The following is a 21,130-nucleotide window of genomic DNA, read 5'->3' as shown; positions in this document are numbered from 1 at the left end:
ACCTAATGCAGCAGAATATAGAAAAATAGTCAAAATATTCCGAAGTATCAAATTTAGTAAATCTGGTATGACAGGAATCATGTTATTCTTAAAAATCTTGATTTTAAAGAAGCCTAAAAGAAGATAAAAATTCTTATCTATACATTTGAATTGAAGGTTTAAGTTTGTGCAGAATTAGCAGAACAATGGTTTGATTAGTAGCATAAATATTCTGTCTTCTGGGACCTGACATGCAAAGGTTATCTCATCAATGATGCCTGCTCAAGGTTATCAGTGGTTTTCTCTAAATAGCTGTTGATTTTAAATTGTCAAAACTAGTGTGTATGTTATGCCAAATGGAAGAAATATCAGACTTGAGATTTCTTTCATGTTCTGCTGATGTGTATTGATGTATTTTTAAAGAACCATGTAATGTATGTGGTTTAATGTGTTTTGATTGGTTGAAGATTGCGAGTCAGTATTTCAATCGTTAAAAAAACTACCCTCTCAAAGCATTTTAATTAGAAATTTGCATTTTTTTGCAATGAAAACAAATCCTTCCCCTCATCAGTAAAGATTACCCCTTAGAGTCAGGTTATTGTGAATTTTCTAATCAATCTTTTTACAGGACCATGTTCTTAAATATTTAACTTAAAAATGGAAAAAAATTGGACAGATAGCGTGGGCATGTTAGTTTTTGGTGGGCCAAATGCCTCTTATCCCAATTTCAATTTCATTATAAAGGAGATAAGATTTAATGAATTGTAGTTTGTTACGTAGTGTTGATTAACGTCTGCTGTACCTTGATTCGAGGATGATAGATACTTAGACTTAGAAATTTCGAACAAGAAATGAGCCAGTTTGTGACTCAATGATGTTTTAGCCCCCATCATGGGGCAGTGTGGTGAAACGGTTAAAAATTATATCCCAATACATGTGTGAATCTAACCGGAATGGAGGTGTTGCTTAGTCCCGTGTGAATCTTATTACACACCTCCCCGTGTGAATCTTCTTATCTGTATGTAACCAGAATGGAATGTGTTTTTTAGCCTTGCTCTGCTGTTCACATGAATGTTTATATCTGGAAAAGAGTATATCAGCTGGAAAAGTCTCCAGTTCGGTGAGTCTGCTCCGGGGTTACGTTTAACCGCCGAGCGTGGGTTTTTGGCAACCGCTCTACGAGAACTGACGGCTCCCAGTTCCGGTAACATGTAGAGTGAGTATAAGCCAGACCCGAAGATGAGACCTGGTTTTGGCGACGCTGCGGGGAATAAAATGCCCATATTCTAGCAGACTCGCCTCTTGGTCGTTTGTTCTGTGTCAGACTACTCTCCTACGAACCTGACCTTGAGAATTTTTTAAAACAGGCAGGATATGCTCAAAGATAGTGGAATCTGATGTGCAAGATTTTCTTCCCTTTCTTTGCTTTTCGACTGTTGTTCTAATTCATTGTTAAGAGAAGTTTCTTTGTCCTTAGCACAATAACCATGAGAAGGTTCTTTGGCCATCAGGACATGATATCCAATCCACTGAAATTTATTTTGCACAATATGTGCCCGAATGATTGTGGGACTAGCTTCATAAAGGACCCCAGTGTTTGTTCAATGATTGTCCCATTGAATCTGGAAGATTGTCAGTAAGGTGATGGAAAGGTATTGAAATAACAAAAGACACCATCCAGGATGAATATGTCCGCTTGATTGGCATCCCATTCACCACCTTAACATTTATTCCTTCAAACAGTGATGCACAGTGACAGCTGTATGCACCCATCCAAGGAAGAGTGGAATAACTCACCGATTCTCTTTGACAGCTCCTTCCAAACCCACGAGCGCTATCACCTAGAAGGGCATGGGCAGTAGATGTATAGGAACACTAACACCTGCAAGTTTTCATCTAATCCACACACCATCCTGACTGTATTGTTGACCTGCTTTTTCCTCAGTCAAAAAGATCTGTTTGTACTCCCCAGGGAATCTGCTTTCCCACTGCTACCAGGGTAAGAACACTGCTTTTAGGATTTTTCACTCTTAAGTGCCAAACTGTCTGGCTGTCACAAATCTAAGTAATCACTCCTTATTTTAATTCAATACCCTCTGCCTTGTTATACGACCCAAATTGTTATCTCATTATGCGCAACAATAAATGTGCAATAAATTCTCGCCTGGCCAGTGGCGTCCATCTTCTGTGAATGAATGCAATTGTTCAAGAAAGTTTACACCTGTACGTTCCTTTCTAATCAACTGGCAGCATCCTAATAATTCACGAAAAGAACTTTGTATCTGTTTCTTCATTTTGTTGAAAAAATATTGAAACAGTCCTAGGAGTGACAAAATCAGTCATAATAACAAATGTCAATGTGATTACACAAAGAAACAATACTTGCTTAACACATAGAAAACTAATAATTTCATCAGTTACAGTTAGCATTAATTATATCTTGGTGAATTATAATCAGGAACAGTGGGGAGGTCATTGTGGCGCATTCATCTGGTTGAGTTCAAAAACATAGTGCTAGATTACTAACCAAAGTGGAAATTGCTGGAGAAACTCAACAGGTCTATAGAGACAAAGCAGAATTAACATTTCAGATCTGGTGATCCTATTTCAGAACTGATCGTAGCTTGTTAAAGTTTGGTATATTTGCTGAAAATGGAGAGAGGGTAGGAGTAAATGGTAGGTGGAAATGAAGCCCAGAGGGAGAGAGGATGTTCTCTTCCCACATCCATCTTTAGTGCATATACCAACCATTTCCTAGCTATGATCAGTTCTGAAGAAGGGTCATGGGGCCTGAAGTATTAACTCTCTGCTTTGTCTCCATGGATGCTGTCAGACCTGAGAGTTTCCAGCAATTTCTGCAGTACCCTGTTTTTTTAATGCCCAGTTTACTATCTGTCAGGCCTGGTTAGTGACAGCCAGATCCTTTGAAGAGATTTTTAAACATGTGTTTTAATTGAAATTCTTACCAGTGCCTTTCCAGCTTCATATTAACATTGTTGATGTCAACAGATTTGAATGCCTGACTGGGCAATTCAGCCTAAACATTCAGATCAGACCTTTTGTGTCATAGTTGCACTTCATCTGCCCATTTATTCCTCTTCTGACTTTCATATCATCCTCCTGGTCACTATTTATATATTCTACACTTCTTGCAAATCAGGGTGGCTTTTAATAAATGACATTACAGATTGATCTCTTTTTGTTACTCATATTGCTACCACCTTCCACTTTTCTTTCAAGTAGCTTAAAATTTGAGCGAGATTGTAAACATATCCACATACATCATCTTGGCCCTGTTAGACTTTCCATGGTTGAGTTAATGCAAATAATTTTAGTTGAAGGAAGGCCATTTTGTTGCATTCTAGTTTATTTTAAAGTTATACATCTTTGCACAGTCACACAGAGAAAGAATGCTTTCAGCAAAATATAATTTGTAAAACATCAGTATTTGAGTTGACATTTATAGAATGCAATTGAGTACTTATCTGGAAGGGCGTGTTGAGTTTTTCAAACGTCTTCAACTTAAGTATAATGTTTGTGTCATAGGAAATATTTCATGCTGATTTCCAAACTTCTGCCCAAGTTATTATATAACTTTAACATCTTTGGTCAAATCATAATTGGTATTTAAGAAAAGACCGATACAGTGCAAAATATTATCATGGGGAAATTGTAGTGGGTGTATATTTGAAGCAAAGTGGAGATGGTTTATCAAGAAGATTGGTCTTTTTTTAATATAACATTGAAGGCTTCAATGTGCTGCTTTTCTGTTTGTCTTATGTAGGTAACTGAGAAAGATAACCATCTAACTTAGATCCATCTGATCCCCATAGCCAAATTAGTCTTTGTTTCTAGTTCTTTTTGACAGTCCAGTTGAGATATGTACTTTGAGTTTAGTAAGCCCCAACGTACCATCTCTTCCTCATTTTTCCAGCAATTAAAGTTTTCAGTGAAGAGTTGGTTCAATATTGAATATGGATTTATGTATTTCATTTTGTATATAAGATGATAAATGGGCTCAGGCTGGCAGATGGAGTTTAATTTAAATAAATGTGGGATGCAGCATTTTGGAAAAGCAAATCAGAGCAGGACTTCATACACTTAATGGTAAGGTCTTAGCAAGTGTTGCTGAACAAAGAGTCCTTGGAGTGCAGTTTCATAGTACCTTGAAAGTAGAGTTGCAGTTGGGTAGGATAGTGAAGAAGGTGTTTTGTATGCTTTCTTTTATTGGTCAGAGTATCGAGTACAGGAGTTGGGAGGTCATGTTGCAGCTGTCAGGACATTGGTTCGGCCACTTTTGGAATATTGCGTGCAGTTCTGGTCTTCTTCCTTTCGGAAGGATGTTCTGAAACTTGAAAGGGTTAAGAAAAGATGTACAAGGATGTTGCCAGAGTTGGAGGATTTGAGCTATTGGGAAAGGCTGAATAGGCTGGGGCTGTTTTCCCTGGAGCAATGGAGGCTGAGGAGTGACCTTGTAGAGGTTTATAAAATCATGAGGGGCATGGATAGGGTAACTAGACAAAGTAATTTCCCTGGAGTGGAGGGAGTCCAGAACTAGAGGGCATAGGTTTAGGGTGAGAGGGGAAAGATATAAAAGGGACCTGAGGGGCAACCTTTTCACCCAGAGGGTAGTGTATGGAATGAGCTGCCAGAGAAAGTAGTGGAGACTGGTACAATTACAACATTTAAGAGGCAACTGGATGGGTATATTAATAGGGAGGATTTAGAAGGATATGGGCTAAGTGCTGGCAAATGGGACTAGATTGGATTGGGATATCTGGTCAGTCTGGATGAGTTAGACCGAAGGATTTGTTTCTGTGCTGTACATGTCTATGACTCTATAAATATTCTGTGTGGCGCCTCTTTTGTCCTTGACGTTGCTTTTTTGATAGCCTGAGTTAATATCACATTTTCTCAAATGATGTTTGAAGGAGAGTTAATGGGCTACTGTTAGCTTTTTTTGCAGCTCATAAAACTTACATTGTAACCTCTTCCAGCAAAATCCACAAGGTTTGTGGTCTTGGTATGACTATACTTAGCTGCTGGCTTGTAGTAGAACATTTTCTGACAGACTAGTTCATAAGTCTGAAATTCAAATTGTGGATAAACCTAAATTTAAATTTCTTTAAGTTAAATGCATATGCTATTCCAAGCCAAAACTAACAATTTCAAAGTAGGGAGAAACAAAATAGAAACTTAGTTCCACTATTTTTGTGTAGCTAACTATTTTGTTAATCATGCCATCATGATCTTATGAAATGAAGTTTAATTTGGAAATTCTTCCATCTCCCACCTTAATCAATGTTTCGGTTTGTGAGTTACTCATTGAGCACTGGAGATTGTTCCATGTCTTCCCTAAGCGGCCATTTTATAGTTGTGTACCTAAGTGACCATTGTCGCTTTTAAAATTTATAGACTTAACAGATGCATTGCACCTCAGGGTAAAATTAATTATATGTGATGCACTTTGAATTGTTTGAGGGATGTCATGATGTATCGCATAAATATAAATCTATTCCATTTACAATTTTCCCAATCTTTGCATAAGAGAAATACAGGTCAAGTTGGCCAAAGTTCTTTATGCCTCTTTTATAGATACAGTTGCTAAAAAGTCCACAATTGAATGTTGGATATCAGAACTGGACTTGTGCTGCCTCTTTAAAAAAGCACTTGTACTTAGTCGCACATGCCAGCATTTATCCAATAACTGTCCAATTTCTTTTAAAGTTTAAAATTATTTATACAATCATCTTTCAGCATCTTTTAAGGTAGAACTCAACAATTAGACTGACAGGGGAAAGATATAAAAGAGACCTAAGGGGCAACTTTTTCACGCAGAGGGTGGTATGTGTATGGAATGAGCTGCCAGAGGAAGTGGTGGAGGCTGGTACAATTGCAACATTTAAGAAGCATTCGGATGGGTATATGAATAGAAAAGGTTTGGAGGGATATGGGCCTGGTGCTGGCAGGTGGGACTAGATTGGGTTGGGATATCTGGTTGGCATTGATGGGTTGGACCAAAGGGTCTGTTTCCGTGCTGTACATCTCTATGATTCTATAACGCTCTGGAAAAATATGTTTTTCTCTCCTTTCTGAATCTTTTTGTTTTCCATTGTTTGGAAATCTATGATGTCAACTCATTGATGCACTCACCGGGACAAACAGCCTGTCTCTATCAAAGAAGTTAATGTGTTAACCTCTATCAGGTCACATATTAACGTTCTGTATTCTGAAGAGAACTGACTTTTGTAACTTCTCCTCAAAATGTAATTCCACAGGTCTGCTAATGCCCCGGTAAACCTCATTTGTGCCCTTTCTTAGGCCTTGAAGTTTTTCCTGAAAGGTGGTGCTCAAAATCAGCTGCAATATTCCAGCTAAAATCTGACTAGTGATTTATAACGTTCCCTCCTATATATAAAGCTAAGTAACCTATGCTTTCTTAAACACTAGCAGATAACCACTGAAGATCCTTTCAAACCCAGGACCATTATCATCAAGAAGGACAAGACAGATTCACAACAATACTGTTACCCAGACGTTCTCCTCCAAGCCATCCTCAATCCTGACATGGAAATACTATGCAGTTCTTTCAGTGTTGCTGGTCAGAATCCTGGAACTCCCTTCCTAACAGCCTTATGAAATGGATTACAGCAGTTCAAAATGACAGCTCACCCTCCTCTTATCAAGGGCAACTGTGGATGGGTAATAAATACTGGCCAGCCAATGAAGTTCTTATGCCACGAATGAATACAAAAAAAATCATTTTCCAGCTCCTTTTTAGTTCTGAAGATAAATCAAATTGGACTCAAAATGTTAGTTCTACTTCTGCCTCCACAGATTCTGCCAAACCTACTGAGTTATAGTGACTTTATTTTTATTACACCAAAGTATAGGTCATGTATGAAAGTGTAACAGAATATTGGACCCAAAATTGCTTTATGGTAAACTCAATGCAAGCTACCTCTATCTGAGAAACATCCTTAGTCTTAGCCAACTTAGTCAATTCTGTAACCATACTGCAACTTTGCTGTGAAGTTCCTCTGCCCAAATGCCATGAAAGAATAAAAGGAAGTTTGCTGTGCATCTGTTGTTTTGAGGTGATTTTTCTTCTTCAGATCCTCAAATCATTTATGCAAACTATCAATTAATTTGTTCTATTTCATAAACCAAATTTCAGCCTAATTTTCAATTGAATATTAAGTTGATTTAAAATAAACTTTCTGATCTTGTATACAAAAATTGCTGTCTTCTCCATTTGAGAAGAATGAATTCAAAAGTCCTCTTTGTTCAGCACAGAAGCCAAACTTACTGTTGGAGAGAAATACTCCTTAAATTGACTCACCATCTTTTTGCCTAAAGTTAATTAAACTGTTAGGGATTAAAAGTGTTTGGCAATTTTCTGTTGTATGAACAGAACCTTCCTTAATAAAGATTATAGTTACAGTATTCATAAAATGTGTTCTCAAAATTTAATTTAGAATTTATTGTGCACTAATTTAGGAGAAATTACAAGAGTCATAGAGATGTACAGCACAGAAACAGACCCTTTGGTCCCATTCATCCATGCCAACCAGATGCCAGGACCTTACCATTAAGTGTATAAGTCCTACTCTGATTTGCTTTTCCAAAATGCAGCACCTTGCATTTATCTAATTTTAACTCCATCTGCCACTCCTCAGCCCATTGGCCCATATGATCAAGTTCCTGTTGTAATCTGAGGTAACCTTCCTTGCAGTCCATTACACCTCCAATTTTGGTGTCATCTGCAAACTTAACTATACCTTCGATGTTCACTTTGAAATCATTTATATCAGTGACGAAAAGCAGTGGACCCATCACGAATGAAGGGCTTTTGTCTGAAACGTCGACTCTCCTGCTCCTCAGATGCTGCCTGACCTGCTGTGCTTTTCCAGCACCACACACTCGACTGAAGTCCATACAAATCACGTCCACCTCTATGCCCTCATCAATCCTCCTTGTTACTTCTTCAAAAATCTCAATCAAGTTTGTGAGACATGATTTCCCACGCACAAAGCCATGCTGATATCCCTAATCAGTCCTTGCCTTTCCAAATACATGTAAATCCTGTCCCTCAGGATTCTCTCTAACAACTTGCTCACCACCAATGTCTATAGTTGTTGAGTTTTCATTACCACCTTTCTTAAATAGTGGCACCACATTAGACTATGTCCAGTCTTCTGCACCTATCGATGATACAAATATCTCAGTAAGGAGCCTAGCAATCACTTCCCTAACTTCCCACAGAGTTCTAGTGTACACCTGATAAGGTTCTGGTGATTTATCCACTTTTATGCATTTCAAGACATGCAGCACTTCCTCCTCTTTAATATGGACATTTTTCAAGATGTCGCCATCTATTTCACCACATTCTATACCTTCCATGTCCTTTTCCACAGTAAATAGTGATGCAAAATACTCATTTAGTATCTTCCCCATCTCCGGTTCCACACACAGACAGTTTTGCTGATCTTTGAGGGGCTCTATTCTCTCCCTAGCTACCCTTTTATCGTTAATGTATTTATAAATACCTTTGAATTCTCCTTAACCTTATTTTCCCTCTTCTATTCTTCCTATAGCATTTTTATCCTGGAACATTAAGATGCCAGTCCTGTCCATCCCTGAACCATGTTTCTGTAATTGCTATGATATCCCAGTCCCATGTTCCTAACCATGTCCTGAGTTCATCTGCCTTCCCCGTTAGGCCTCTCTCATTGAAGTATATGCAGTTTAATTTATCAGTCCTACATTGGTCTCTACTTTGTTTCTGCCTGCCCTAACTGATTGACTCATTCCTTTTCCCAACTGTACCAGTCTCAGATTGATCTCTTTCCTCACTGTTTCCTTTGTTCCACCCCCACCTTACTAGTTTAAATCCTACTGAACAGCTCGAGCAAATCTCCCTGCCAGTATATTAGTCCCCTTCCAATTCAGGTGCAATCCATCCTTCTTGTCCAGGTCACTTCTATCCCAGAAGAGATTCTAGTGATCCAATATATGAACCCTTCTCCCTTGTACCAGCACCTCAGCCAAACATTCATCTGCTCTATCCTTCTATTCCTACCCTCACTAGCTCGTAGCACAGTGAGTAATCCAGATATTACTACCTTTGAGGACGTCCTTTTTAAATTCCTGCCTAACTTTCTATATTTTCCCTTCAGAATCTCACCCTTTTCTCTTCCTCTGTCGTTAGTTCCAGTGTGTGCAATGACCTCCTGCTGGTCCCTCTCCTCTTTGAGAACATTCTGTACCCTCTCTGATACATCCTTGATCCTTATACCAGGGAGGCAACCATACTGATTTCTTGATGCTGGCTGCAGAAATATCTGTCTGTACCTCTGACTAGAGAGTCCCCTATCACAATGGATCACTTGAAACCCGACAAAGCCCTCATTACATCAGAGTCAGTCTCAATACCAGAAATTTGGCTGTTCATGCTACATTCCCCTGAGAGTCCATCACCCCCAAAATTTTCCAAAACAGCATACAATTTTGAAATGGGATAGCCACAGAAGACTCCTGCACTTCCTGCCTCCCCCTCCTACTTTTCTTGAACTTAACCCATCTCCCTCACTGTATCTGCAACTTTTCTCCCTTCCTATAGCTGCCATCTATCGCATCCCTTAGCTCTTCTAAATTCCTCATTGCCTCTAACTGCCGCTGTAACCGATCCATGCGATGGGATAGGATTCGCAACCAAAGACATTTGCAGCAGATATAATCATCAGTAACACGGAAACTGACCCTAAACTCCCACGTCCGACGGGAAGAGCATATCACTCTACTAATGGCCATCTTTGATCCACACCCAGAAATTAGCACCGTCTTATTGCTCTGAAAAAAACAGTACTCCAGGCTAACTTAGTACTTATGGTTTATATTTTTAAAATTTAATCAAAAGATGGATCTCAATAAAACATATTCAAGAAAGAATCCACTCTACTCACTACTGCAGACTTACAGCAAGGTTACACATTAAAAACTATGCACTTATCTGTTCCTGTACTTTGAATTCTCCCACACAGGTTCCTCCAAGATCAGCTGTGAATTTGCTGTTTGTTAATTTTTCCTAGACGCACTGCGATGTCCAGATATACATAAACTCGAACTCAAATAGCGAAGGCAGTAACTGCAGATTCACTGCTATGTCATTTAGCAGCGTAGGTTTCTTTTTCTCTCTCCCTCAATGACCATGTGATCGCTGCCTTTTGTCTGTCTTCCTCCTTTTAAAAATGCCGCTGTTTTGATATTTTTTCCCCAAAGTTTCAAAACAATGAAACTGCATTTAAAACAGCACTTGCTGCTCCTGAAATTCAAGGAAATTACCTCCAACACCTAAAATACCTCAAAAAGGAACAGCTCTTAGAGCCACAATTGTTTCCTGTTTACCAAGCATTCATGTTTTATTGTGTATGTGAGGAAACTAGCTTTTGGAGTCTCTGTTGTGGCCTACTTATGTTTCACATTATACATAAGATTGCACTTTAATATTGGGATGAATAACTGATAATTGAATTCCTCATGATTTAGAGATCAAATATCTGATTTGATTCTGCATGAATTCAGCTACAGTGCAGTCTTACAAATGTGAATGTTCAGTTTTGTCTTCATTTGTTCCTTGAAAAAGTTTTGGGAAAATTATGTTTTGATTATGTTGAAAGGTATGAAGTTGCTTAAGGTTTCTGTGACCCCTACTTTGGAACTAGTTCTGATTTACAATCTCACCTGTCAAATGGGTGAGTCCAGTTCAGTGTTTCCTGAAGCTATTTTTCTCTGTAGGAGGGTTATCGTACAGCTAGGAGCTGTAGTGTTATCAAAATGCCACGACTTAGACATAAGACTATGCCGCAGCTTGCATGTTTGAATTATAATGCCTACTATATTGTGAAGATGCCAATGCCATTTCCAACAGCTTCTTTGTGTGCCCTCCATGCTGATGAAGCATGCAATGCATGCCAAAATTGAGGCAGCTTTGTGCTGTATATGTACTATTCCTACAGTTTGGGCAAACGAGCCCAGACACTTCATTTATGTTAACTGTGTAGTCTATGAGTTCTTGTTCTTGTCTCCTGGGTTGTCACATAGTCTTTGCATTCTTTATGTAACAAATAAAAAATATGATGACACCAAAATATAGGTAAATAAGGGTAAGGTTACCTTTACATTTCTGTTTTGAAAGTGAACAGCAGGCTAATTCACATGTTCATGGGTTCACTTTGTGCATTTAAACAAGGTCTTTCTTTATAATCATGCTACAACTGATTTTCTGGCAGCTGTAAAAACCTTTTTAATTTGTAAGAAGTCTCCATTATTCACTTTTCATTATCAATTTGCATTGCCTTTTCGATCCAAGAAGTACTGTGAGATCATAGATTTTTGTTGCTGATGTGTTGTACTAAAAACCTAAAAGGAGAAAGGAATAGAACCGCAATACTGTGTCAGTGAATAACTCGACCATTAGTATTTGCTAACATGTAATTTTAAAATTGATCAGAAATTAAATCTTACAGAACTGAATGCTGCTTTGATCAAATGAATATGTTGGAAGTTTTGCACTTGTAACAGTAGATGGTAATTTTATGTATCTTTTGCATATGATTTTGACCTCATCCAGCATGTCAGTTAACCTAGGACTGTTGTTAGTTACTTAGGTAAGCAACTAAAATAGTGTATGATATTTTTTGCCATGTTCATTTAATTTTGAGGACATTTCGTCTGTAAAACTCTAGTTCCCAGTGCAACTTGTGGATTACGAGTCAAGTGGTTTTGTTGTTGGTTATGCTATAGTGCTGACATCGATTGTGACATTAATTTTTTTGAACCACATGGATGATGCCACTGCCATAGGCTCAACTTCACTTCCCACCAATGGTAGTGTCCATAGCCCTCGTGCTCCTGGGAAGTGATTTGCACTTCAACTTCATGACTCATTGGGCTGTCAAATAATCATTTTGTAATCTTTTTTGTTCCATCATTCCTCTCCCATCCATGTTTCAAGCTCCTTTAATTTTTTCAGCCTTCTCTTGCATCTTGAGTTCTGCAACCTTAACAGCTGCTCAATGGCTACATGGAATTCAAAGTGTTCCAACTTGCCTTTCCAATAATGGACCACTGGTCTCATAGTGATACCACAAATCTTGCAACTTCAATTCAGTTATCTACTGTTAACTTTACTGACTTAATTGCACTGCCTTACATCAACTCCTTGATAATCTGTGAAATGTTTAAAAGACTAATATTAAAATAGAAACACAAGCAAGGAAATTGCTGTATGTTAGCAGTGAAGCCTAAGAAATGGGAGCAAGAGTAGGCTGTTTGCCCTCTAAGACTGAACATGTCAAGTAAACCCAGTAGCTGCAAAGAGGAAGCGAAGACTGTTGTGACTTAGGTTAGTGAGCATTGATGTGAGGGAGAGAAACTAGCATTACCAAGCTAGTTGGGTCATTTTTTGCTCAGTATCGTGTTAGATTCTTGCCTTCCTAAAGCACATTTTTAAATGTTTTTTGTATTGTGAACAGGCCAAATGCTACTCTGATTTTAAAACTTTTAAATGCAAGCTTTGAAGCAACTTGAATTATTCTTTGGGTTAATAACTATACAGAAGTTATGGGGCCATAAAACGTTTGCCCGTGAAATGTTCTAGGGTGGGGGTTGTAACAAATGCGGAGAAATGATGTGAAGGAGTTTAAGCAAGATAAATATTCTAAGTTCAAGGTCAAGGAAAATGTAGAAAGACATTGGAAAACTGGCCATTGTATGTCGCAAGTCAGTGAGGGTAGGGTGATTTGTAAGTGTGATTTGTGCAAGCACAGGTGGCACGGTGACTCAGTGGTTAGCACTGCTGCCTCACACCACCAGGGACTCTGATTCAATTCCCGCCTCAGGCATCTGTCTGTCTGTGTGGAGTTTGCATATTCTCTCCATGTCTGCGTGAGCTTCCTCCGGGTGCTCCAGTTTCCTCCCACAGTCCAAAGATGTGCAGGTCAGGTGAATTGGCCATGCTAAATTGCCAACAGTGTTAGGTGCATTAGTTAGAGGGAAATGGGTCTGGGTGGGTTACTCTTCGGAGGGTCGGTGTGAACTTGTAGGTCGAAGGGCCTGTTTCCACACTGTAGGGAATCTAATCTAATCTAATCTAATCTAATCTAATCTAATCTAATCTAATCTAATCTAATCTAATCAGTCAGTTTGAATGATCAGAAGTTTACAAAGGCTGTAGATGGAAATGCAGCCAGGAAAGCTTTGGAATAATTGAGTCTGAAGTTGTCAGAGTCAGTGACAGGTGGTTAGATTTTATCTGTGTACAGTACATGGGGTTGGTTTGTGCTGTTGTGGTCCAGTGATTGTGAACCTACGCCTGACCTGGATGCCCTGGACTCAAGTTCCACCAGTTCCAGAGGTGCATCATAACATCTCAGAGGAAGTTGATTTAAAAAAAAATTTACATCAGGATGTTTATGCTCATAAGTACCATGTGAATGAGGAAGAGATGGCGGTCAAAGATAGAACCTTCATGGGCTTTAGAGGTGACTCTGTGGGCATGAAATAGAAGCAATTCCTGGAGTGTACACATGAGGAACAGCTTGGTAAGAGAGGCACAAAATAAGTTCTTTTAAAACTTACCAAACAGTAGTGCATCAAATTTGAAAACTGCAAAGTTTTTGTGTGCTCAGTTTTGTTTTGCTATTTCAACATGCTAAATGATATATGACTATCTCTTTTAGGGTACACTAAAATAATTTGTCTGTTTCTTCTCTCTAGGAGGAATCTTACAAAACTCTCACTCATCTTTAGTCACATGCTGGCAGAAATCAAGGCCATTTTCCCATCTGGCCATTTTCAGGGTGACAATTTTCGCATCACAAAGGCAGATGCTGCTGAATTTTGGAAATGGGCTTTTGATGACAAGTGAGTATGAAGGTTTTTTTGTACATAGAATGATTATTTTTCAAATTGCAAATTTCGCATAACTGCAGAATTGCTTTTTAAAAAAAGTCCTTCAATCATGTTCTGATCAAAGTGAATCGTGTCAGTGCTGAGAAAAGGAGTGCTTTTGCATTTGTCAGTGTTGCAAACAGGCCTAGCATGGTATACTTGCCAATCTCAACACATCTTCCTATAGTAGACAGTTTTTTTTTGTTTATCTTCATGCCTTTTGAGTGAGACTTGAGTGGTAGTTTTGAACTGAATTTTGTGTGCAGTTGTGCATTTGATCAAAGCTCAGAACCCATTTAATAGAAACTGTTTAATTAATTTAATTCCCTTACAGCCAGCTGACCAAGAGATGAATTTTATTCTGTTACCTAATACTCTGCTAAGACAATGTAAATTTTTAGCAACCATCCCTAATAACACATTAATTATTGCCCTGTCGTGCATGAAAAAAGATATTACCAAACTCCCATGCATTGCATCATTATACAGTTTAATTGTGAAATGCTGTTGTTCCTGCTTTTTGCTACTTCTCTAGATTCTTCCAATACATATAGATTATCTTCTCTGGTTTGACCTTTGCAGCATTTCATAGTTTGACTGCTTCATCGCAGCAGTAGATTTGCAGATAAGGTGCAATAACCGGTCACTGCAATATACAAATGTTTAGACCCTCAATTGAAACACCGCTTTCATTGTGAATTTTGAAACACATTTGGTAGCAGAAGTCCATTGTTGGCTATCAGCTTCTGCTTTTTTGCCCCTTTGTTTGTGGGATGTAAATGCCACTGACAAGACCAGCATTCAATGACCGTCCCTAATTCCCTTGAGAACATGGAGGGTGAGCCTTCACTGTATTTTTCACGATTTATGCATTTGCATTGTATTGTCAACAAGGATCTTTCAGGGTTTTGACCTCATGATGATGTAAGGATGGTATGTTTCCAGGCTACTTATAATTAACAATCTTGAAGGTTATGTGTTCCCACACATTTTCTGTGCTCTTTGTGGGTGATAGAGCTTTCAGCTTTAGTAGGTGCGATTGATGAATGTTTGGTGAGTTGCTCCAGTGCATTTTCTCAATTTTGTACATTTCAATAAAATGTGCTGGCGGTTGATGGCATAAATATTTCAGGTGATGGGCCAGCATTCAAGCAGGTTGCTTTGTCCTTGAGTGTTGGGCCTGCATCCTCGATAGAATCTATCATACTTGTGACTTTTGTCTTTCGATGGTGGAAAGGGTTTGGGGAATTGGACGTTGAGTCATTTGCAGCAAAATAACCAACCTTTGATTTGTTCTTACAATCGCAATATGTGGCTATTTCCGTAAAGTGTCTGTTGCATGGTGACCACTTTGCCCATGATATTGATATTGGAGAAATTAACAAGAATAATTCCGTTCAATGTCAAGGGGAGTTGATTAGAGTATTTCTAGTTAGAAACAGAACATAAGAAATAGCAACAGGAGTGGACAGGATAGCCTGTTGCCATTCAGCACAAACACAACTGATCTACTGCATCACTTGACTTTTTTGTCCCCTCCCTTGAGACCTGAAATAGCTATGTGTTAGCCTTGAATGTACTAAACTATGCAGCAAAGTTATCCTTGGTGAGCCCAAACTGGGTGCTGATGAGCAGGTTATTGCTGAATAAGTGCTATTTGCTGTAATTTGGTGACATTTTGCTCATGGAGAGGTAATTGGCTGGATTGGATTTGCCCTGCATTTTCTGCACAGGAAATATTTGGGCAATTTTGCACATCACAGAGTAAATGCCTGTTTGGTAGATGAACTGCAACTATCTAGGAGTGTCACATTTTGGAGCACAGGCTTTCAGTTGTCTAGCTATTATGTTGTTGGGGCGTACATTCTTTGCTGAATCCAGTGCAGTCAGCTGTTTTGTCATATCATGTGGAGTGTATCAAATTGCATGGTTTATGGGAAGCTCAGGGAAAGGCACTTTTGGCACTTCTAGATGAAGAGCGTTACTCGTTTGTCAGTCTTATAATTAGAACGGATGTATTTGGCTCCACCTTTTAGATGATGATGATGATCATGGACCCACCTCTCCCTATCTGTGGTTTAGTTGCCTGCCAATTTTGATGACTGGATATGGCAAGATTTGGTATTTGATTTGATCCAATGATTAGGAGTGAATGCTGCTTCTGCTCTTTAGTGTGAATTTAGCCCTGAGTTGTGATTTTACAGACTTGCAGGTCTATGACTGCAAGAAGTTGATGGTATTGGTGTGCTATCATGTGTGGGTTATGTAAAATAGTCACAGTTTAGTGGAACACGTTTCTGAGATGAGGTTTTAACAACAAAAGCAATGTAAGGGGCAAATTGTTTGCTATATAAAAGCAAACTTCCAAATCCAGTTTTGAAGAAGCGTCAGAGTAGACTCTAGGCATTAACTGTTTCTCTGCCCACAGATGCTGCCAGAGCTTCTGACTTTCTCTAGCATTTTTTTTCAAATTGTTCAGTTTGCCTTATGAATATTCAGATTGCTTCTGCGTTTTGTTCATTTTTTAATAAACTTGCAAACTGGGCACTAAAGGCCAATGTTGTGTTGAGCCATAAGAATACATTTTAAAAAATGATTTGTTCATGTTATGTAGCTGTCACTGACTGGGCTAACATTTATTGCTCATCCCTAACTGGTCAGAGGGCAGCTAAGAGTCTACCACCTTGCTGTGATTCTGCAGTTACATCTAGGTCAGACCAGGTAAAGATGGCAGATTTCCTTCCTCAGTGAACCAGATGACAATCACCAGTGGTTATATGGTCACAGTTAGGTCATTAAATTTGAAATCTGGAATAGAGAGCTGGCATAATTGCTGTCATCTAACCATTTTCAATTTTGTTAAAACTCCATCTGTCTTCCCAATAGTAATCGTATCTTGTAGTATAGGAACGATAATGTATATTTGTTGTTTAATTTCCCGTCAACACTCTTAAATATGTGTTTTTAGCATAAACTCGTTATAAGTAAAGATTATTCTGGTGTATTTTGAATTATAGGCCACGTAGACCAGTTTTTTGATGAAATGACCAAAAAGATAGATGAGGGCAAAGCGGTAGACATTGTCTACAGGACTTTACTAAAACCTTTGACTAAATTCCACATAGTAGACTAATTAGTAAAGTTTGATTCATGGGATTCAGCGAGAGCTTGCAAATTAGATGCAAAATTAGCTTGATGGTAGGAGACCGAGAGTGGTGGTGTAGCGTTGTTTTTCAGACTGGAGACCTGTAACCAGTGGTGCTCCACAGGGATCAGTGCTGAGTCCACTGTTGTTTATCATTTATACAAATGATTTGAATGAGAATTTAGGAAGCATGGTTAGTACATCTGTGGATGACACCAAAATTGGTGGTATAGGGGACAGTGAAGAAGGTTATTTAAGATGGGCAGCACGGTGGCTCAGTGGTTGGCACTGCTGCCTCACAGCACAAGGGTCCCAGCCTTGGACGACTGTCTGTGTGGAGTTTGCACATTCTCCCCGTGTCTGCGTGGGTTTCCTCCCACAGTCCAAAGATGTGCAAGTCAGATGAATTGGCCATGCTAAATTGCCCATAGTGCTAGGTGCATTAGTCAGAGGAAAATGGGTTTGGGTGGGTTATTCTTCGGAGGGTCGGTGTGGATTGGTTGGGCAGAATGGCCTGTTTCCACACTGTAGGGAATGTAACCTAAAATACAAAGGGATCTTAATCAATTGGACCAATGGGACAACGAGTGGCAGATGGAATTTCAGTTGGATAAATGTGAGGTATTGCATTTTGGTAAGATAAAAAAGGGCAGGACTTGTTGATGGTAGGGTCAGGTAGCATTGTTGAACCGAGAGACCAAGGGGTTCAGGTACATTTTTCCTTGAAATTTCTTAACAAGGTAGTTGAGAAAGTGTTTAGCATGCTTGCCTTCATTTATCAGACCATTGAGTGTAGGTGTTGGGGCGTCATGGTGAATGAATGAATGATTTTATTGTCATGTGTATTTTACAGTGAAAATATAGTAAAATACAGTGAAAAGCTTCTATTGTCCACATTGTCCAGCACAATTTTGAAAAGTTTAAGAGTAAAGACAAGATTTACCTTATGAGAGTCCATAACCCTTCTGCCACTGTTTCAGTGCCGCCAGCACTGAAACCAAGCTGTATCAAATTTGCTGTTGCTCAGGTGCCATGTTTTGCTGCTGCCACTGTAGCAGCTGATTCTGCAGCCGATGTCAGCTCCTGTACTCGCCTCTCTGCCAGCTGCTTTATCGATGCCGTCTGCCAGAGTCCTGTTCCAGGCTCCAACAGCTGCCTCGCTGCCATCTGCCAGAGTCCTATACCAGGCTCACTAGACCACTACCATGCTTTGGACCCCGATGAAGCTGCCTTTTGTCTTCCTCATCGATGCTGTTGTCGCTGATGCTGCGTGTCTCGGACGGTAAGTTTGAAGCAAAAATGAAAAGAACATTAAAAAAAACAACTGAAAAGTGGACAGGATGGATGAACCTCGGGTTCAGGATCCTGGATGCTGCCTACTCCGCCGCTGCCATCTTGATCAAAGGTTGGAGATGTACAGGACATTGGTGAAGCCGCTTTTGGATTACTGTGTACAGTTCTGGTTGCCCTGTTATTGGAAGATGTTATGAACCTCGATAGGATTCAGAAAAGATTTAACAAGGATGTTGCCAGGGTTGGAGGATCTCACTTATGTACAGAGGCTGAATAGGCTGGGAACATATTCACTGGAGTGTCGGAGACTGACTGGTGACCTTTTCGAAGTATATAAAATCATGAGAGGCAAGGATTGGGTGAATAGACAATCCTTGGGGTGGGGGAACTTCAGAACTAGAGGGCAAAGATTTAAGGTAAGAGGGGAAAAATTTAAAGGATCTAAGTGGCAACTTTTTCGCAGAGTGTGGTTCAGAGATGGGATTGAAAAGTGTGGTGCTGGAAAAGCACAGCAGGTCAGGCAGCATCCGAGGAGAAGGAGCGTTGATGTCGTTTCGGACATAAACCCTTCATCAGGAATGTGCGGGGAGGGGGGGATGGAGGGGAAGGGGAGAGCGGTGGCATGAGGAAAGGGGCTGAGAGATAAATAAGAGGGGGAGGTGGGGCTGGGAGAAAGATAGCTGGGAAGGCAATAGGTAGATGCAGGTGGGGGTGTGTGATGGTGATTGGTTGGAATGGAGTGTGGAGCAGATGGGTTGAAAGGAAGATGGATAGTTCAAGAGGGCACTGCCAAAGTGGAAGGTTAGATCTAGGAGGAGGTGGGGGGAGGGAAGATGAGGAAACTGGTCAAATTGATGTTGATGCCATGTGTTTGGAGGGTAGCAAGGCGGAAGATGAGGTGTTCTTCCTCCAGGCATCCGGCAGCTAGGATTTGGCAGTGGAGGCAGCCCAGGACTGATTTGTCTTTGGCAGAGTGGGAGGGGGAGTTCAAATGGTCAGCTGCAGGGCAGTGCAGTTGCTTGGTGAGTGTGTCCCAGAGATGTTCTCTGAAACATTCTGCAAGTTGGCATCCTATCTCCTCAATGTAGAGGAAACCACATCAAGAGCAACAGACATAATAGATGAGGTGTTTGGATGTGAAGGAAAATCTCTGCCAGATGTGGAAGGATCCTTTGGGGCCCTGGATGGAGGTGAGGGGGGAGGTATGGGCACAGGTTTTACACCTCCCCCAGCTGCAAGGGAAGGTACTGGGAGTGAAGGGTGGATTGCTTGGGGGGGGGCGTTGACCTAACGATGGTGTGCTGAGGGAATGGCCTCTGCGGTATGCTGATAGGGGTGGGGAAGGAAGTATATCTCTGGTGGTGAGATCAGCCTGTAGGTGGCAGAAATGGAAGGATGGACATTGGTCAGGTGAGGACTGGGGGGGGGGGGGGGGGGGGGGGGGGTTCTACCTTTGCTGTAGTTTGGGTGTAGTTCAAGGGTGGTGGAGATGCGCTGGAGAGCATTGTCGACCATGTGGAAGGGGAAACAGCGGTCCTGGAAATAGGACGCTATTGGGAAGTTCTGGAGTGGAATTGCTCCTCCTGGGAGCAGATACGGTGGAGGCAGAGAAATTGGGAGTAAGGGATAGCGTTTTTACAGGAGCAGGGTGGGAGGAGGTATAGTCCAGGTAACTGTGGGAGTTGAAAATGGAGACAGAGAGGTCCAGGAAGAGGAGGGAGATGTCCGGGATGGTCTAGCATGAGGTTGCACCAATACAGTAGTCAGTGTAGTGAAGGAAAAGGTGGGAATGGTGCAACTACGGAAGATGGACAGTTCCATGTATTCGCAGAAGAGGCAGGCAAAGCTGGGGCCTTTGTGGGTGTCCCTTTGGTCTGAAGGAAATGGGAGGATTCGAAGGAGTAGTTGTTGAGGGCGAGGACCAGTTCAGGCAATCGAATGAGTGTGTTGGTGGAGGGGTACTGGTTGGGTCAGTGGGAGAGGAAGAACCGGAGGGGTTGAAGGTTTTTGCCACAGCGGATCACAGTGCAGGGACTGATATGGTGAAGATGAGGCATTGGGGGCCAGAGAAATGGAAATCGTGGAGGGCGTGGGTGGTGACCTGAATGTATGTGAGGGGTTCCTGGACCAAGGGGGACAGGACGGTGTCAGGATATGAAGGGATAAGTTCAGTGGGGCAGGAGCAGGCGGAGACTATGGGTCGACCGGGGCAGTCGTCAGGTTTGTGAATTTTTGGTAAGAGGTACAACCAGGTGATGCGGGGTTTCGGGACTGTGAAGTTGGAGACTGTGGATGGGAGATACCTTGAGGTGAAGGGATGGAATATATGGAATGATGGGCAAACAGGACTAGTTTGATTTGGGAAACTTGGTCAGCATGGGACAGGTTGGGCTGGAGGGCCTGTTTGCGTGCTGTATGACTTTATAAAGGAAAGTCAGTATTGTTTGAAAGGCAAAATCTAAACAGTGTTTACCTTAAAAGCCCTCCAGCTATTTAACTCGATATATAATCCAGATTGTTAACATTTCTTATTCCTTCATGGAGAAAAAAATCTTTAGTCTTCACCTTTCATTCTCCTTTGGGTGCTTGAGGCTTTATTCAGAGTTTTCTTTCTTGGTTGTTCTTGAAATTGTGCGAAATGTTAATCCACAAAAGAAACCAGAGATTTCACCGTTTGAAGGAATTCAGTGGAATGTTTGGGTCAAATACCTGTTTTTTTTTTTGGTCTTTCTCTTCCTTTCCAACTCTTCTGACATTCCT

General features: G+C 40.5%; 1 protein-coding gene across 2 annotated transcripts in view; it reads left to right on the top strand.

The window, feature by feature from the left end:
* Positions 1-21,130, top strand: part of cblb (Cbl proto-oncogene B, E3 ubiquitin protein ligase) — a 194,427-nt gene that overhangs the window by 69,047 nt on the left and 104,250 nt on the right. For both annotated transcript variants that reach the window (XM_043701075.2, XM_043701074.2), the window contains exon 2: positions 13,759-13,905. In XM_043701075.2, the coding sequence (XP_043557010.1) occupies positions 13,759-13,905 (147 nt within the window). The remainder of the gene's footprint in view (positions 1-13,758; positions 13,906-21,130) is intronic.

This window comes from Chiloscyllium plagiosum, unplaced genomic scaffold, assembly GCF_037043375.1.
Source record: "Chiloscyllium plagiosum isolate Xiang-an unplaced genomic scaffold, Cpla_swu_hap1 HiC_scaffold_12, whole genome shotgun sequence".
Taxonomy (NCBI): Eukaryota; Metazoa; Chordata; class Chondrichthyes; order Orectolobiformes; family Hemiscylliidae; genus Chiloscyllium; species Chiloscyllium plagiosum.
This window is presented reverse-complemented; position numbering and strand designations above follow the sequence as displayed.